Source organism: Aythya marila (assembly GCF_965140915.1).
Source record: "Aythya marila genome assembly, chromosome: 2".
Classification (NCBI taxonomy): domain Eukaryota; kingdom Metazoa; phylum Chordata; class Aves; order Anseriformes; family Anatidae; genus Aythya; species Aythya marila.
Window position 1 is genome coordinate 107,331,359 of NC_139043.1, and position 20,250 is coordinate 107,351,608.

Consider the following 20,250-nt stretch of genomic DNA (forward strand, 5'->3'; position numbering starts at 1 on the left):
CCTCCCATGCAAACAGGAGTTGGTAGATGATCTGCTATTCCTGGCAGCATCCACAACTGGAGAAATAAAAGCCGCCTGGCCTGTCTATACCCAACCCCACAAGCATTCACACCCAACCTTCAGTCCGCACCCCGCACACGACCCCATGGAGCTCAGCAGGAGCCAGCAGGAGCTCAGCACGCCCCGCAGCCCCTTCCCAAGCGATGGGCGCTGGGGTTTCACCCAAAGGTCCCCCCTGGAGAGGGGAGACACCTCCGTGCGGGGAGGGACGTGTGACACCAGGTGACACCAGAATGACCGTCGGGAGGGCAGCAAGCCCCCCCAAAGCCCAGCACAGCCCCGCCTCGGGCTCTGCACGGCCCCGGCCGCGGCCCCTTCTCCCCGGGGCGGAGGGCGGGAGGCGGGGCCGGGCCGCGGCTCGGCGGGGCCGGGCCGGGCCGCTCGGGGCTGGCGGCGAGATCGCGGTGCCGCCGGCGGCCGAGGAGCCACGGCGGGCGGCAGGGGCAGCGGCAGCGGCAGCGGCCGGGCGTGTATGAGCAGCGGCACGGCGCCGCCCGGCCCCCGGCATGGCCCGGCTGTAGGCAGCCACCCCCCGCCGCGCCCCGTCCGTCCTATGCGAGCCGCCCCGGCGCCAAGATGAAAGGTAAAGGTAGGGAAAGCAGCGGGGGGAGCGCTCCGCCGCCCACACCACACCGGGAACCCAGCACCGGGAACCCAGCACCCGGCAGCGGGCACCGGGCACCGGCACCGGGCAGCCCCCGGAGCGCGGCGTCGCGGTGTCCCCTCGCCGCCCTGCTTTTATTCCCCCCTTTCCCCACCCGCCAGGAGTTTCGTTTCTCCCTCTTGTATTTCTTTATTTCCATCTATTATTATTCATTTCTTTTTATTATTATTATTATAACTTCTTCTTGCCGGCGTTGCGCGATGTTCGCGGTGTCGCTGCTGAACATCTGGCAGTGATTAGGTGCCAGCGGAGGCTTGAGCTGGCTTGTGAAATGCATTTGGCATATTTCTCCTCGACGTCCACCGACTGGAAAATATTTGGGCTTCGCTTTGCATCTGCTAAAGCTGAAACTTCGTCTCTTTTCCTATTTCCTTCATCCTCTTCCCCCCCTCCCCTTCTCCATTTAAATGGGTGAAGTGTGCCGCTGCTGCCGGCTGACCCCATCCTAAAAAGTTGTGACTGAGGTGTAGCTGGTAACAAACACGGCAAATTGCTACATCGTAGCCTAGTCAGGATATATCGGGGAGTTGCAAGGAAGCCTTCTTTTTATGAAAATTGGTAGCCCTACGACAAAAGGCAGAGAGCCCTTGCACGCCAGGCGATAGCTACGATGAGAACATCAAAGGACGTTACGGAAAGTTTAGGAAGTGCTGGGAAGTTTGGGAGGGTTGGGTCTCGTTTTGCTTCGGAGACAAAAATAAACTGGAAGGGTGGAAGGGAAAAAACACACACACAAGAAAATTGCTTTTGGGCACCAGTGTGCCTGTGCTTGGATTGCAGGGGTTGCTTCCAGATGCCAGGAGGGCAGTAAACATCATGATAGTTACCCTGAGTTTCCAGAGCCCGGGACACCAAATGATGTGATTATTTATTCACATGCCAGAGTAGCTGCCCGAAGGGAGGAGAAGCCTTTATTTTTTTTTTTTTTTATTTTTTTTTTTGGGGGGGGGGAGCTGTTTTGGGGGTTTTTAGTTTTGCAAGCCCCCCCAACCCCCTTTAAGTTACTTCTTGCCCTGTGATGTGATCTCTCCGCAAGACATTAAAAATAATGTATTTATAATGTTCTTTATAAGGGTACTCGTGCCAAAAGTTTTGTCATCAGCTTGTCATTATCAGCATAACTGTAGTGGCAGGAACAAGCCAAAACAATGGGAATCCAGGGATATAAGACCACGGGTGTTATCACTGAAAGCCTTACTTTCTGTTTTTGCTGGGGCTGAGACCCTGCTGGTTGTGTGGGGGGAGGCAAAGGGCAGAGGACAGCAATAATGTTTTTGGGTAGCCACGTGCTGTGATGCATGGCGCCTGGGACCAGGGTTTGAATCCGCTGAAACTAGTGAGCATTTTGTTGTAGTTGTAAGCGGGTGTAGGACATGGTCTGGCACAATACAACTTCAGTTTCCTTCTGCTCTGCCTCCGGTGCTCTTTGCAAAGTGAAGTGGCGTTTGGAGGGGCGATGTCACCCCTGCTGCGAGCACGTGCTGATGCCCGTGCCCTAGCGAGAGGGAGATGCTTCATTCTGCCTGCTAGCCATTGCCAGTCAGCTTCCCCGAAAGTGACCACAGCTGTCTTATTCTTCCTCCCTCACAGAATTACAAAAATCAGTAATAAAACATGCAAAAAAGAAGGTGACTGAGCTAATAACAAGAGAAGTGTAAGCCTTCAGACAAGTCGTCAGGTCAAATGCTATTGCCGGTCTTATGGAAGCTATAGAGCCACAGCAAATTTTGACTCTGTGTTTTCCTTTTCTGGGTGCATATTTGGTTTTCACATTTTCTCTTTGAACTCAATGCTGGTGATAATTGTAGGACCTTAGAAGTCAGTGTAGCTACACATTTTTCTCAGTAACAAGATGATCTGTTGATTGCAGCTGTCTCTGTATCTACCCTCTCTGGAGAACAGAGGAATATCTAAATAATTACATCACTAAGTATCTGTAAGGAATAAATTATATTTTCCATTGCTGGGATTTGTAAAGTGTTATGTTTTAAATCAGTAAAATAAATTGAGGTTTATGCTTAATACTCTTGCAGTTTTATTTCCAGCAAACTACACTGAGCTCACAAACTTTGTGATACATTTTAATAATAATTCATCTACTTTATAAAGGGACTCGACTGCTTTAGGGTCAGATGTATCTTTACCAAGTGATAAGTTTTCTTCAAAGTTTTAGTTATGTATTGGGGTGCGAAGCGGTATTTGTCGCCTAGGAAACAAATGAAAACAGCTTCCTCGGAGTCAAATAGCACTGCACGTTCAAAAACATTGGGCCCAATTTAAGGCAGGGATACGTGTTGTTCTTTCTATATATCCATTATGTATTTTGTAATTTGTATTGTAAACCAGATCTGCAGTCAGTGCAGGCGTGGCTGCTGTGGTTTTGCCATTTGAAATGTGGGTTTTGTTTGGGCAATGACAGACTACTGATGACACAGTCAAGGTGGTCCTTTGGGGCTCTTGCTCCGGGGTGGCAGCAGTGCTCCGCGGTTCGTGGCTAAGGCAGCCCAGCTGCTTCTTTCCACTGATCCTCCTCTGACCTCTTCCTAAGAGATCAGCCCAGAGTGCTAAAACCACCGCTTATGTCTCTTAACCCAGAGCCTGGATGTAATCTGCAGGTGGAACCTCCGCTTTCGACACTTGAACGTGCACTCAAAATTCTCCTGTTCTCTCTTGACTGCCTTGAAAATTCTTAAAGTAAATAATGCCTTTAGATGATGTCTGTCTTCTTGACAGATTTTGTCTTCTGAACCGTTTTGATGCCACTGCTATTTTAAAGAATAAAGCTAAATTTTCAAATGCTGGAGAAATGTGTCTCTCTCCCTCTCTAATCTTCTTGTGTATGAAATCAAATGAATGGTTGTCTGCAAATAGGTCTTCCCTGGATAGAAACAGCAAACTGCAAATTTCAAAAAAATCCAGTCCAGAACATTTTGCAGAAGCCAGAAGGCATCTGAAAAACAAGGATTAGAAGTGGAGTGATCCAGTAACCTCTACTTACTCCAGTTATAACAGAGTTTATATGAATATAGTGACATAAACATGAAACATATGCAAAAGCTCTGAGTGGTGTGTGTTGGACATGTCACAGGACCCTACTACAGAAGTTCAAAGGCATGAGCAGTTATAATAAATGTGTGATACAACGCAGAACAAATCCCGAGCAATGCTACTATACAGCCAGTGTATCCTGAATTGGCTGGTAGCAATAGAGGATTTTAAATGTGTGTGTGAGAAAGATGATCAGGCACGCACGTGTCAAAGGATATTCTCCTTAGCCACACAGATGAAAGAAAGCAGAGTTTTAGAAGCTGTGAAAATGCAAGGGAAATCTGTTACTGCACAAGTAGAAATATGACTGTACAACAGTAATGGCTCTTAAGCAGAATTAGCATATAAGCTATTTAGTATGGGGTTATTTTTGGTAAGAAGTTGTAACTGTGCATCTTAGCTTTCAATACTCTACTTTTCCCAGACACGTAGGACCAGGAATAGCACTGGGGAGTCGATCTGAGTGAAGAAGGCAGTTGTTTAAATCTCTCGTGGCTCTTTCTTCTGCTGCTTTGGAGAAGAGGAATTTATTCTAGGCTGGTTTTGCTACAGCTGAGAGCTGAATAGAGCCCTTTTTGTCACAGCGGCTTTACGCTTGGTTTACATCCATAGCCAAAGGCCATTGTGCTCATAGGTTCAAACACCTTTGCTGGCTTGGCTAGCAGGTAGGGAGGGAAACAGTCTTGCACAGAGATACAGGGCTTGCAGAGCAAAAACAAAGTCAAAGAAAGAAAGGGAGCTGGAAGAAATGTCAAGGATGAAGGCGATTCAGCACTACGAAGGATGTGTGCCCAGTTATCTTCAGATTCACAAAACACTCCTTATCCTGAGGTTCTCTCATGTCAAAACAGAGATTTCCCCGACGGAAAGCAAAATAAAGGCGCTTTTTAGCAGGCACTGAAAGTGAACATGGTCCTCCTAATAATCTGAGTGTGGTCTGTGTGAGAGAGGGATCAGCGTAAGATGAATTGTCTTTGGAGTTTGACTGCTTCCACCTAAAATTGCAATCCCTTTTGGTGCATAAATTTGAGGTGAAGACTGGGACGTCGCTAGGAAACAAAGTGGATGACTTATGGGAGGCAATATAGAAGTATGTTGTTCAGGAATGCGTATGCTGTTTTAATGCTCTTGTTAATTGCCTCCTCCAACATGCAGACAGGGAGGCAAGAGTTTTCAGCGCACTAATGAGAACAGATCTGTTTGCCCTTAAATCATTACACTGAAATATGATATGATTTAAACCTTTAACTTCTAAGGTCAGCCCTCTGCACCGTGCAGCTGGTCCTGGCCCCAGCCGTGCAGCATTGCTCTGCAGCATTCATAGGCTAACAAGTTTTGTTCAGGAAAAAAAAAAAAACACTAATTATTCTCTTCATTTTGTGCCTAAAAAGCAAAACTAGAGCCATCATTCTTATACCTGAATCTCTTAATCTTCTCTTTTTTCCTTTTTTTTTTTTCATTCTTATTGTGAGCTCTCACATTTTTTGACCTTAGGATTTGGGGTGTATACCAAGACCATAACACTGAAATGCTCCCATTTGCCATGACTGTTTTTTGTTTGTTTGTTTTGTTTATGCATGTGTTTGGTGATGGGGGATACAATCTTAGTCTTGGACTGTAAATCTCAAGGGAAGGTCTATGATCTGCAACCTCGCCTCTTGCTTTATTGTGGTATGAACAGCGGACCAGTTCCCAGATCTGAAGGACAGGGGTTGGGAAAAGCCTCAGTCTCCTTGCCAGGATCCAGGCTGAAGCGACATCCAAAAGGATGCTTGGGGATGCGTGGAGGTGGGCTTTCTTCCAGGGCTGCCTCAGCTGAACCTCTGCCTTAGCTTCTCCAAAGACCTACTGGAGCCGGCTGCTCTGCAGATGCCGAATATATATAACCCCCGTCCGAAGGAGCTCTCCCAGAGAGGAGGCAAAGGACTGGATGGAAAACATTGGTGCTGAGCTCAGAGCCAGCCATGGCAACGTGTTGGCTTGGGACTGCATCAGCAGGGAAGGGTTTTCAACATGGGTTGGGTTTTTATGAGGGAAAGCTTGTCAAAATGGAAGCAAAGAGGGAAAGATTTGAATATGAAAAGCATCCGTAAGGAAAAGGGAATGGAGAAAATCATAAGAAGAAGACAAGTGAAGTGAAGCATCTGTGAAGACAGAGAGGTTACATCCCGTTAGCAAAAGTAGGAGACTGTCCAGAGTAAAAGCTATGAAAACCAGTGCAAACCAATTAGGCTGATGAAGTCATCAACATCTGAAGGCTGCAGCTGTTTGCCGTGCTTCTGCTGGCTCAGTTTCACCTCTAGGTCAGCACTTTGAATGTAGGCTCCATTAATAGTGACCAGAAATGCATATAAATCTGGTCACTGCTCAAAAAGCTTTTGAAATGTGATATGAGAAAGATATTGGTGCTCACTGTGCTCTTCTGTCTGAACACATGTTAATATTACAGAAACCTCACAAGTGGACAAGCCTAGTGAGAGGGCTGAGATGGAGAAGGTGAGCAGAAACAGCTTTAGGATGCTCCAGAAAGTCTCTCCGGCCACCCTTTTTGCACGCATCTGAGCAGCGTTCTGCATTGATGCTGGTTTATGGGATAAAGAGAGGAATATCATAATTTTCAACTACTGGGCATGGTGTCTTTCCAAATGGAAGGAGAGGAGAGGAGAGGAGAGGAGAGGAGAGGAGAGGAGAGGAGAGGAGAGGAGAGGAGAGGAGAGGAGAGGAGAGGAGAGGAGAGGAGAGGAGAGGAGAGGAGAGGAGAGGAGAGGAGAGGAGAGGGAACGGAAAGGAAAGGGAACGGAAAGGAACGGAAAGGAAAGGAAAGGAAAGGAAAGGAAAGGAAAGGAAAGGAAAGGAAAGGAAAGGAAAGGAAAGGAAAGGAAAGGAAAGGAAAGGAAAGGAAAGGAAAGGAAAGGAAAGGAAAGGAAAGGAAAGGAAAGGAAAGGAAAGGAAAGGAAAGGAAAGGAAAGGAAAGGAAGTCTTCTTGATAATATTACGAATTTTACAGAGTTGCACTGGTATATAGCTATACAGCTCCCATTAAGCTGGTGGGAAATGCAGCACCCTTAACGATTAAAGCTCTTTGAGAACACACATTATAGAGAGATTTATTTTAAAGGAAACTCTTATACTGGATGTCATTGTTGCTGCAAATTAGTCTCACAGTCCCGAGTTCCCAGCATGGTACTTAGGGGTAAGTTGTAATGCGCTGTAAATCCAGTTTTCAGGGGGTTATAAATTAGCTTCTAAAATCTGAGGTGAAACTTGGCTCAACGATTTTCAGCCTGGATGCCTTCTTCTCTCCTGAAATATATTTCCATGGATTTTGAAATTTAGCGTGGAACATTTGTGCCTTTCCTTAATTAAAGACTTGAAACAAAGGTTCCTTTTTAAACCCGTGTTTACCACACAGAAAAGTTGTAGGAATAGATGAATACTATATGTCTGTAGCCAGCACACGACCCAGCATCTCTATAGTTCTGAGGTCCACTGAAGTTCAACATGGCTAAGTGCTGGTTCCTGCACTTTGACCACAACAACCCCATGTAGCACTACAGGTTTTGGGGCAGAGAAACACTACAGGATCTGGGGCAGAGTGGCTGGAAAGCTGTGTAGAGGAAAAGGATCTGGGGGTGCTGGTCGATGCTCGCCTGAAAATGAACCAGCAGTGTGCCCAGGTAGCCAAGAAGGCCAACGGCATCCTGGCTTCTATCAGGAATAGTGTAGCCAGTAGGACCAGGGAGGTGATCATCCCCCTGTACTCTGCTCTGGTGAGGCCGCGCCTCAAATACTGTGTTTAGCTTTGGGCACCTCACTACAAGAAGGACGTTGAGGCCCTTCGAGGCACCTTGAAGATGTCCAGAGAAGGGCTATGAAGCTGGTGAAGGGCCTGGAAGTCCGATGAGGAGCATTTGAGGGAACTGGGGTTGTTTAGTCTGAAGAAGAGGAGGCTCAGGGAGACCTTGTTGCTCTCTAAAAGTACCTGAAAGGAAGGTGTGGGGAGCTGGGGGTCAGCCTCTTCTTGCAGATAACTAGTGATAGGACAAGAAGGAATGGCCTCAAGTTGCACCAGGGGAGGTTCAGGATGGAAATGAGGAGACATTTCTTCTCAGAAAGAGTGGTCAGGCATTGGAAAGGGTAGCCCAGGGAGGTGGTGGAGTTACCATCCATGGAGGGGGTGTTTAAGGAAAGGCTGGATGTGATATTTAGGGACATGGTTTAGTGGGTGATATTGGTGGTAGGGGGATGGTTGGACCAGATGATCTTGGAGGTCCTTTCCAACCTTAATTATTCTATGATTCTATGATTCTATAAGTTAATTATCTTGAAATGGCTGAGCAGGGTGTGCTGTTAGAAGGTGACAGCTGGACATGTACATTAGCAGCTTTGCAAAACACCTCCCATATGCCAAAAAGGCACCCATTAAAGGAAAGGGATAAAATGAAAACATTTTCCCTAAAATCACACTGCACCAAAGACTCCTCAGGTCCTGTGCTGCTCCAGAAGGAGTGAGCAGTGCAGTGGTTATAGGACCTGGGTAGTCCCAGGGCCGATTTAGCATCCTTTTTGGCTCCAGGCCAGCTCTCTCTTACTTGACCTCAGCGCTGACTCAGAAGTGGCCCGTGATTAATTTATTTAAGATTTAAGAACAAGAACCAGAAATTACACAGTTCTAGTCAACAGATTTTTGCTTCGCCTCTAGCAAATTAATCAAATGAGAGTCCAATTTGTTTTAGATTAAATGAATTCCCTCTGTTCGCTGTGTTAATCCCCAGTTGAACTGCCTTCTTATAATTTCCACTCCCTTGAAGCATTGTACTGTAACTTATTTAACTCTACAACTGTATTTATTAGAGGTGTTGCAGTAATAATTTATAACTGGGAGGCAAGCAGTATTTGGCATTTGTACTCGGTGTAGCGTGGATATTGCCAAAATATCTCAAAGCCTTTTTTAGAGGGGATCAGAGCTCTTGCTTTGTGCTGACTACCTACAATATTTGAGGTACTCCTGCTCAGCTACAGGTAGATAGCCACTTACTTCCAGCAGTTTGCTGTAAACTCCAGGTGACAATCTGTTGTAGGCCTCCAAGGAGACTCTTGTAAACCTGAGGGAACAGGAGGTCTCCAGTGGTCCTTCTCCTGTGCGGTTAAATACAGTTGGCTGTTTACATGCATTTCAGTTTCGCCCAAAGTTCACTTTTTTTAATGGGCTTCATTCTGCCAGAGCTTAGCAGAAGTCAGTGGAATAAGAAATTGCATTTTAACCAGCTTTTCTTTTTTCTTGTACTTTCCTGGTCTAGATTCTCTCTCTTTCAGCTTGCAACTCTTTACAGCAGCCTATTCCTAAACTATGGCTGGTCTTTCCAGCACCAAGGAGTAAATTCTTCTACCTGGGACATGAAAACAGATACTGCTTCATTAACTGCTTCAAAGAGGAGTCTGCCCTTCAGATTTTTCACCCAGGGAGATATTCCTTGCCTGTATATAAATCTAAATCTATGTCGCAAAATGTTGCATTCATTCCAATCCTCTTTGGAACCAAGAAGGGTTAATTTAAAATCAAGTAAATTATTTCAAACTTAACCACTTTTGCTATGTCAAACAAAACTCTTACAGCAGTTGCAACTGTAAGTTGCCCATGCAACTGTATGGGCAGCACTGATGTAAAAAGCAAAATTTTTTGGTTTTTAATACCAGCCACAGTTGCTCACAATTCATGTATTTCTTCCACTCTGATCTCTGATACTGTCTTTAAAATCAGAAGTCACAGGCGCTTGGGGTGGAGGCACTTGATGATAGCCCAGGAGGAAAATCTTGGAGCTGTGGTGTGGGGTGAAGCCACAGGATCTAAGCACAGCCTGGCTGCATAAGTCAGATGTGGATTAGATAAACCACGTTGCCCTCCAGAGAAACAGGAGGTGATTGTGTTAGCAAGGGAAGGCAGGAAGCTGAGGGCTCTGGTGCTGTTATCTTTTTTTGTGCAGCTTTTATCTTTTGTGCAAGAAGGGAAGATTTTTACTGAGTAATTCACTGTGGGGATGAGAGGCTTGCTTGTTGGCTGTTAATAGTTGCTTGGTTTGTCAGGATTTGTCATGTTTTTTCAGGTGACTGTGTCTTCAGATAAGGTTTAGTATGATTGTGAGGTGTTGGGTTTTTTTCAAAACCAATCCTGATCAAAATGAGGATTTTGACCCTCATTTTGATCCTAAGGAGCTTCCACTGGTTCTTGCATTTCTTAAATGTACATCTGAAATGAGGGTCCAGCTGAAGACAGACAAGAGCACCTCTGACAGCGAGTGAAATGTGTAATTTCTGGTGAAGAACACAAGTTTTGAGCTGTTTTGTCAAAAGTGCTGTCTGAGCAAAGGGTGACGTTGTGTGAAATGATGCAACATCTTTCTTGGACTGCAACATGTCAGAGGGAGGCGTGGGTCAGATTTGTTCCTGGTCATACACCCAAAAATTTAGATTTTGCTGAGCCTGGATGAGGACCGTATATTTTCTTCACCTATCCTTCCAAGGCTGCAATGCAAGTGAAAGCATGGGTGCAGACGGATTTTGGAGGGCAGGGCTTGCTGTCAGCCCCTGGCATTTTCCGCAGCATCGAGGCAGGCTGGCACCCCTTGAGAAGCAATGCCCTAGGTGTTGATTTAAGAGGGCCCTGGAGGCTTCCCCACTACATGAATAGGTGCATGCAGGAAGGGGAATGTTCTCTTCTTCTTCCCCCTAGAAATCAGGAATCTGAGGGCAACCTGGGCTTGGGTAGAACCTGGTTCAGGGAGCAGGCAGAGCTCTCACTTCCCTCTGCCTCAGCAGAAGGAAGGGTCAGGTTAGTAGAAGGAGGTTGAATGCACAAACACAAACATCCTTTTTATTAAAAAAAAAAAAAAAAAAAAAGTTGTGAGTGTATTTTTTCTGCTGATGCCAGCTTTTTCCTTTGTGTAATTGCTGCTGGAAGGAAGCGAAGAGAAATCGAGCTTCCGACAAAATACATTTGTGATTATTAGCATTTTACAGCTTGGTAGCTGGTGAAGATGAGAACAAAAAGGCTGAAACAGTTTTTATATTTGTCATCTGTTTGAGTTTGTCAGCTCTGTGTCCCGCCATTTAGGGGATCTTGCCTCTTTGGGCAAAGCTAGTGCACCTGTAACAAACCCTTCCCATCTTTTTCCAGTCGTAGTAGTAACCTGGTGCTGTATATTTCTTTCTTTCTCCAGACGATTTTGCAGAAGAGGAGGAGGTGCAGTCCTTTGGCTACAAGAGGTTTGGTAAGTGACAGCAGATCTTTCAGCTCACCATTGCTGAGTGCTTATGTTAAGTGAAGCAACTGCTATTAAAATCTCCCTTAGTGTCAGCATGAAAACATAGAGGTACAGGCCCATCATCAATGCCCATTCAGTCTGATGTCTGCCTAGCAGCAGGTGTGATGAGAAACAAACCAATTAATTACTGGATCATTGCATGAAGTAGTGTTATGAAAAGCATGTTCACACTTCAACAGAGAAGTGTGCTGGCTGTAAAAAAAGAGTCTGAGCCTCTGAAACATCATCTGTGCCTTCCTTAGGCCCCAGACCGATGCACAGCATGGTCTGTAGGTATCTCCAGAGCAGTTGTATGGGACCTTCTGCACGCTCTCCAAAGTCATCATGACAGCTGAGCCAGGAACTATTCCAGTACTATTCGTGACAGCTGATCTCAAAAAAAAAAGGAAGCAAAAGCATACAGTATAAATGCATTCTGATATCAAAATACAGTCCTGGTAACAAGAATCCCTTACCACAGCTCTATCTGCCCCTGATCTGAGGGATATGATGATCTGGGTGTGTTTGATTTAACCAAAACCTGGTTAAACTCTCCCATGTGGTGTTCAGGGATTGAGCATGTTCTTTGTTGTGCCTCTGTTGATGTAAGGGAACTTTTTTGCCTGTATTAACCTTTGAATGAACCCAAAGGTTGGACTTAATACGCTGCAGAATAATGTTTTATACACTACACTTTAAGCTAAAAAATTCCATATAGATAAAATCTTAAAGCAATGTTGATCAATATTTTTTTTTTCCCAATGCTTGTTCATTGAAAATGGCCTTGTTGTGGGAAGAAAGCAGGGCCATGTGTCTCTGAACAGGGATCAGCATCCTTCGAGACTGGAGCAGGAGTCACTTTCAGCAACCCCATTTGGCAAACAGATAGGAAAAGCAGGCTGAATTTAAAAAGAAAAAAGAAAAAATGTCAACAATTCCCTCCAGCCCAAGAGGAGCAGGGGGAGACACACTTGTGGCATAAGGAGTTGCAGTGGCTGGGAGGTGGGGATCACATTCGCATGACCTCTTCTACCCCCTGAACTACTCCACCACTCCCTGCTGTTGAGCTTTATTTTGGATAGGTCAGCCAACCACAGAGCCAGCATCTGTGGCTTGGAAAGTCCTGCCATACGGCTGCACATAGTTTGTTTCTTGCCTTTTTTTTTTTTTTTTTTTTTCTGGATTAGGCCCCGGAACAGCAAAAAAAAAATCTTGAGAAATGGGAAAAAGAATTTATCTGTTCATTTCTGTCACCTCCAGCTGAGGAGAATAAGAAATATTAGGGTTCATTAGCACCTATAAAAACAGCTTCCCTCTGTGTTGCCCACTAACTAACAGCCCCGTGTCAGCATGCTCTTGCAGTGAACTGCGAGAGGTTTCAGCAAGGAGTGTGTGTCCCACTATCCTCACAGTAAGAGTAATAGTTGTTGTGACCTGATGGGGTTTCTGGGTCTTGACTTGCTTTCCTCCCTTTCTTTTTCTTTTGCCCTGGGTAACATAGTGCTGCCCACAAGAGGTAGGTCAGATTTATCTGCACTTGTCCAGGAGTGCTGTTGCTCTTCCTAGGGCAGAGGGCAGGAGGAGAATGCCAGCATTTGTGGAGGTACCCACAGGGCACAGCCCACCTACAGGGTTATTTTCCCTCCCTTAGAAATCCTGATTTGATGCATTCCCATTTCTACAGTGACTGCTGCATCTCCAGCCACCCTCCAGGCTACATCTGGGGGGAACAGGAGCCATATGCCCTCAGCAGTGTTGGCTCCTCCATTCAGGAAGGTGACATGCACATCTTTTGGAAACCTGAAATATGCTAACCATCAGAAAGGCATTTCATGTGGAGCACCACAGGTTGCTATTGGGCATGAAATACAGCCAAGTAGTTTAAGACCAGTAGGAAGTGTTATGCCTGCTGTCCCAGCTTGTGTTCCTTCTTGGCCCTGTGTCCTCATTTGTAATACCAGGTAATATTGGGAGCATTCAGGTAATTAAAGATATTATTAAGGATAAAAGGAGAAGGATAAAGGAGAAACACACTATTACTAATGCTGGGGAAGAGGAAGGATGAAATATGCCTTTCATACCATTGAGAGGTTTTACATATCGCACTAAGGGATGTGGCTTGGTGATGGGACTTGGTGGGTCAGGTTGACACTTGGACTTGATCTTGAAGATCTTTTCCCACTCCCATGATTCTATGATTCTATGTTTGGAGAAGCCCAAGGCAAGAACCACGCTTTGTTATGCAAGCCTTTGACAGAAGGTCATTTTGAAAGGAGGCCTGTCCTGTCTGCTGGGTGGTGCTGTAGAAATCTCAGCACTTGTCGTATATAGCCACTGGAGTGAGCTAACAGCCGTAGCTATTTTGTTTCAGGAGCCATCACATAGCAGTTATACGAATATATTGTGACCAGAGGAGTCCCTGTCCACCCTGTTAGCACAAGACAGGGTAGGAAGACTGTGACTCAGGTGCCTTTGACTCCATCTTTTGTAAGAGGGAGGCTTTGTCTGAAGCAAAATGTGTTCCGAGAGGGAGATGGCTAAAGCACAACTTGTTCATAAAGAACATGGCTTGTGGTGAGTCACTGCTGGCAGCTGGGAACATGTGTTGGTCAGCATCTGGCACGCAAAGCCTTGACCAAACTGCTTTCCTCGAGTTCAGCTGAGGAGTTATTATTAGCTGCCTTGTTGCTGGAGCCTGTAGTTTGGTTCAAGGAAGGAAGAGATCTGTGAAGGGCAGGAAGCACTCTCAAGCAATACTCATTTTAGGGAAGAAGCTTTTGAAAAGCAGAGTGAATACTCACCATCCTGCCAGCACGCACCGCTTCCCCTTTCTCTGAACCTTTCTGTCCCTCCTCCTCAGATAAGCTGATTTGAGAGAATTTATCATGCAACTCTTTAGTCCACTGAACTCTAACTGGTTATATTAATCCAAACACACTAAGCACAACACAGTAACACATTAAATAACAATCAGCACACGTGTAGACAGCCTCGAGATCCTAGGAAAATACACACCAGCATTTTTTCGCTTTTGAGTACAGGACAAATTCACTGCAGGGGGTCAGGGAGGTGGAGGAAAACGCTCTTTCCAGCTGACTGAGGCTGTTTGCTTCTTCTCAATGGATGCTCCAGATGTGCAGGGATGCTGCCAGAAGAGCGCTGGCTGGTGGCTCGGCTGCCCATGGCTTCGGGTTGCTGCACTGAGAAAACTATGAAGCATGTTTCTTATCACTGTTACTTCATCATCAGTCACTGCTGAGGCTGCTTTGAAGTTATCTGCTCCAGATAACCAGCTGTGCCTCTCCACTGGCAAACCTCTACTGGACTGCCAGATTGCCACCAATGTTAACCTTTCCTTCAATCAGAGTTTTACACGCTCTACCCCCTCTTTGGGAAGGAATGAATGAAGAGAGGTCAAAACTTGCTCTTCCGAATTACACATTTTTGGGATGCTCAGGCTTGAGAGCTCATTTTCTAGATGGTAGGTATCAGGATGAAATCTCTTTATGTTCGGGTTTTGACTCTCTCCTCCGAGATTCTAGCTCTGATCTTAGTTGCAGGCAACGGAATTAAAGGGAACTAATGGACTTTGAGGTGGCAGGTCTGATCTTCCCAACTTCCAGCATTCCCAGATAAAAGACATATAGACAACAGTGAATTTTGTTCCTTTATGTTAATGTTTTAGAACTTAAATCCTACACTTAGAGTAATTACTGTATGAATTTCAATGTGAAGTTATTCATCAAATGTACATTGAGTAGTTTGGAGCTGTACCACAATATGAAATAAACAAAACCAAAGGGAATGGCCTTTGATCTGGTGCAAGCCCAGTTTTCATGTTCCAGAAAACAGACGTTCAAGAAATGAACTGAAAGTCCTGATGATGATGAGAAACCTCCCAAGGAAAAAAAAGATAGGGCCAGTACGCTGCAGATAAGCAGAAGACTAAACAGTTCAAGTGAGATAATTAGCCTTTGCCCTCAAAAAACAAAGCCTGAATTGGAGGCCATAAGCCTGTCCTAAATATTAGGGCCCATCTCGTCACCTGTGCTCAGGACAACGTGTCAGGACCCTTCACCTTCCATGGGGGATGCAAGCGATGACTGAGTGGTGGTGTCCATTCCATGCAGTTACAACAAAGCTCCTGACCATCATTCCAGCTCTGAGAATTAAATCTTAGGGATTCCTGGGCCAAGAAAGGACAAATCATCTTGCCACACATTGATGAAATCTGCTATACTAAAACGAGGCTGGAAAAAAAAAACAAAAAAAAACAAAAAAAAAACAGGTTCTAAAACATAGCTAGAAAATATATTTTTTTCCCCCTATGATTGTCTTAGGGACAGCTGAACTTGATCCATGTAATAACCATTTTCTCACTTTATATTATTTATAATATTTTACACAGAGAGAAGCTGTATATCATTTGGTGTGTATTCCTTTGATAGGATACAACTGGGGAGTTTTTTAAAGAGTTTAAGGAGTTTAACTGCTGATGAAAGCCTTATGAACAGTTTACAGTGAAAAAAAATGAAAACTTTGAGATAGAAGACTTTTTCAGAAAATGATTTAAACTAATACATTTTTTTCCTGTCTATAAATAACAATTCAAACACGATCATGGTAAGCTTTTTTTAAAACTCGTGACTTGGATTTCTGTGATAGTTCAGAAATAACATTTATTCATTAACACTGCACAGACAGAATAATTTTAGTCTTTATCCCTGGATAAATCCAGGCCATTGTTCACATCTATAATAACATGCACAGAAAAATGTCTGGCATCAGTCTGGTGGTGAGCTATATCCACACAAACCTTAAGCCCCTGACGTGAAGAATAAATAAATAAATAAAAATCTAAGCTTTAGGAATTTGTCAACTTCTCTTTATGGTTTGTAAACGACCAGCAAGGGATTTCAGGTGCCACAAGCCACATACCTCTCTGGGCATTCTTCCACGTGTCTGCCTGCAGCGTGCAATTGTGTGGCTTAATAAAAAGTCAGGGGTCACCGTTACTCAGAAAGCCAGAGGAAAGCCTGGCGTGTCGCTTCCAGGTCAGCAATCTGGCCATGTGTATCAGATGAGAGGATTTTGTCTGCATGTGTCCTGGGGTAATTAAACCCACACTGTGTGGTGGTGTCGGCGTGGCTGTTCATTTTAGGCAAAAATATTTCATTTGGAGCCTCTGTTCCCATTGCAATGTCTCCTCAGGTGAGCCCAGCATCACCAGCTGCCCTGGGGCTGATGCTGGGGGCTGAGGAGTACACAGGCACTGTGTGTGCAGGAGTTTCTTTGTTTTTCTTTTCATTTTCAGGATGTATCCAGAGTACTGGGGCAGTTAGCAGGGAATTGAGCTCTAGATAAAAAAATAAAAAATAAAGAGGAACGTATGCAGGGAGCTGTTGTCAAGGTGCCTGCATACCTCTGGCTGTGTCCCTCCTCTGTCAGCAGCTTCTGTCTCTTACCATGTAGAAGGCACAGCTGATAAATAGATTGTCATTGATATATCCCAACTGCAAATACAAAACTGCCAAATCTTTCTGTGCTGGTAAAGACGGAAAGCAGTTGGCGCATCCTGACAAATCCATCAGCGTCAGGCAGTAATAGTGAGATCCAAAATGTTGACAGAGCTGTGTGTCCCAGGCTGACGTAGCCTGGAGCTGTAAGAGCTGTTGGGGTTGATGGGCATGGAGCTGCCCTTCTCCAACCTGTCCTGCTGTGCCTGGCTGAAGGCACTTCTCCTAATCCAAGCCCCTAAAGAGGCCTCTTAGCAGCAGAGTGGGTGACCAAAGTCATTCCAGCTGTGTGCTGGTCTGTAGGCAATCTAGTTTTTCTTTGTTATGGGTTTTTCCCAATCGAGTGCAATTAAAATTCTTGACGTGTTTCTTCCTATATTGCCTTTGCATGCCTGGAGTCATACCTGCTAAGTCAATCTCTGCCTTTCCCAGAGATGCATTGGAAGGTGGCATGGTCACCATTATGTGTAAATTTTGCTTTCTATTTTTCATTAGGGCTATAAAATAGGTGTGTGGGCTGAGCAGAGTGTTGTATTTACAAACAGAATGAAAGATGCTGGCTACACTGTAAGCAACACCTGGGGCTTTTGTATTTATTTTCCTGTAAACTAGCTGGACAAATAATGAAGCACTTTGCATCAGGTTGCTGCCAAAACACCTAGGCTGCATTTTGGACTGTTTAAGCTTCATAAGTAATTACCTGTGAGATTAATGTCATGGAAGGAAACTAAGAATTGTATTTTTGGCACCCAGTACTGTTTCCATGGAAAAAAGCAACACAGAAAAACTATGGAAGAAACGAAAATTTAAGATAAGAAGCCATGATAAGGAGGAAGGGGGAGATAAAATAGTTGGAGATGCCTGCTGGTGGGTTCTCCCAGTGTTGCCCTGTAGCTGTAGCACACATCAGCATTACTAATGTCCCTGGTGAACTTCCCTTGAGCTTTATTTAGAATACAAGTCTGCCTCTGTAGCCAGCAGCCGCCATACTTTGCTCTTTACAGCCCGCTGCTAACTATAAGGCTGCAAGTGCTCAGATCTGCCTAACTGATCCAAGGCTTTTCTGTACCTGCTTCAGAGCCATCCCACACCAGGAAGCTGCAGTGCTGTGCTTACTGCTGGTGTCACAGGTTTGGAGGAGGCACACTGGTGTACACTATGGCAGGGGATGAAGTTTTGCCTGGAGGATATGTTGTTAGATATACCTAGCAGCACTCAAACATAAAACCCCTACCTGTCAGGTGCTGCCTGCATTTGTGTCCCAGACGCCTTTTATTTCTTGGGATTTTCATCAAAATGTCCAGGAGGTCTAACACTGACATGCCAAACCTGATCCAGCAGGGCACTGAGCTCTTGGCAGACTCTCTTCAGCATCCCAGTGCGTCCTCAGAGCTGCAGTCGGTGTGAAGCAGTCCTGCTGCCATGACTTTGTCAGCAACTTGTGAACAGCAAGCATGCTAACAGCAAAGAGCTGGATGTTTTACTTAGCAGCTACCGAGATGAATAGTCGGCACAACTCAGCTTGACAGACGTGTCGCTAGACACGCGCACTGCCTGATTCAACAAGCTCCTAGCTGTCAGATTAGGAACAAAGGTGCCACAGAGTTTTGACATAAAATGCCATCTAATATTACGCCAAGCTTCTCTTGGACCCAGACCTGGTGGTCTCTGCCCTCTCCCACCCTCACACTCAGCAGCCCTGAGCCTGGCCAGCATCCTGGGATCGGTGACACCACCCATGCAATATGTCATGTTGTTGTACTTGGCAAATTCCATGATGATTTCAGGGAGAAAATCTTATGTGCGAGGATTGACTTCCATACAAAAACTTAATTTAGGGGATAGGCTGGGATTAATTCCACCTGCTTGGGAGCCTTTAAAGACACCCAGCCTTCAAATGGCAGTGGGAAGGAGAGACAGAGGCTATGTGAAGGGAGATCTGTGCTGAGCCAGAGCTTCTCATTCCTTGCCATTTTGAGTGACTGTACAGATCCTCATCTCCAGGTCTCTGTTTTACATGCAGAAATGCTGGGGAAAGCATACAAATGCTTCAGGAACAAAGCCCGTGAGAGATAAAATGGATAGTGCAAATAGACTCAAAAAGCTTTTCGGGCTGTTTTTGCCTGTTGCAGACATTAACAAGGAACAGCACGCTGCTTCGCGAGGTTAAAAACTAAATCAAACTCCACTCTGCTGCAGCGCAACAGCTCAGCCAAAGGAAAGCTGGAATACAATATCCCCCAGTCTCAATTAATCTTCTGCATATGGGTAAACCTAAGCAGAGCAGGCAGAGAGCCGACAAATTTCCGCTGGTCCCGCTTCGGCCCGGGAAGCGGGTGATGGGAGGGAGGCGCAAGCGGGAAGAGGCCTTGTTGGGTGCGTGGAGCCAACGGGGAGGCCTTGCGCAACAGGGAGCAGAGAGCTTCGTGTCCTGCTGATGCTCTTCAGCTCAGTCAGGAATGCATCTGGAAAATCCACCCGGCCAGAGCGAGAGATGGATGCCTTACGTAAATAAAACGTGCCTGGGTTTTCCATGGCGCGGCTAGTGGCTCTTAGTGGAGGCACCTGGAGGTTTTGTGGGAGCTCAAGTGCAAGACCAAAGGGGTCCACTTCTCTTCAGCCTGGCTAGGGCTCATTAGGAGATTTTGTTTTAACAGTCTTATCCAGACGTTTAGGTCCAGCTTAACTCAACCTAGGAGCAACTGATTTTTTCTGCAAGCCATCCTGTGATGCCACAAACAGGCAAGGCAGGCAGGTTTTCTTTTAAGGACGTGAGGGCACTAGGATCTGCTCAGCAGGGCTTCACCACATATGTTTCAAAACACGGCGTTTTAAAAGTTTGGAAAATGCCTATTGATTTTCTTCACATAGGGTATTTCTGCGTGCTTGTTACCAGGGTCTTGGCCAGGAGCACGGAAAATTCCACCAAGTTTTATATTCTGAGTTAGCCTGGGAATGGGCATGCAAGCTTTCACTTGCCAGGCTTGTTAAGGTCAGTGGAGTCTACTCGGTCGTGTTCAAAGGCAGAAAAAACACTAGCCTTGTATATTTTGTTAAGAGGCTAAGGCATGATTTCAGACCATCTGTGTGTATAGGGACAACTGGTAACTGGAAGATTTCTTATATACATTTCTGCTTTATTGTTTAACAAAGAGCAATCTCGTTACAAAAACTTAAGTAATACACGGAGCCAAGGGATATTTTTCTTCCTTCCTCCCTTCTCCCTGGAAGTTAATTGCTTTGGGTGGAAATACGACATATAATGCCCCATGTAACTAATGATTTCATTTTAAATCTGGCCTGGAAGACTCAAGTTTGGAGGGGAAGAGCTCTTGTCCTTAATTAACATTTTGCACAGGCTGAAGCCAGAGTAATCTGAACACCCACTGTCAAGTTTCAATGTAGCATCTGTGCACAGCTAAAGTCACTTCTCCCCAGAAGTTATTGCATATCACCGTTTGTGTGCACGGATGTTTATATTTAAATGTATGTGCTCAGTTTCGTATGAATACATCCAGATTGGATTTGGGTCATTGTGTTGGACTACCTGGCAGCACAACTTCAAATATACAAAACCCAGACCCGCGGACATTTAGCTGTCGTGTAGGTTCCATCTGGAAACGTGTTCCGAGTGTGTTTCTGGGCGTGCTGTTCCCATGGT

General features: G+C 45.3%; 1 protein-coding gene across 2 annotated transcripts in view; it reads left to right on the top strand.

Moving 5' to 3' along the window:
- The first annotated feature begins 458 nt into the window (after nucleotides 1-458).
- Nucleotides 459-20,250, top strand: part of COLEC12 (collectin subfamily member 12) — a 98,214-nt gene continuing 78,422 nt past the window's right edge. The window contains exons 1-2 of one of the 2 annotated variants that reach the window (XM_082753110.1): nucleotides 459-649; nucleotides 10,990-11,040. In XM_082753110.1, the coding sequence (XP_082609236.1) occupies nucleotides 637-649; nucleotides 10,990-11,040 (64 nt within the window). In that variant the 5' untranslated portion in view covers nucleotides 459-636. The remainder of the gene's footprint in view (nucleotides 650-10,989; nucleotides 11,041-20,250) is intronic. The other variant, XM_082753111.1, reaches the window with a different exon arrangement.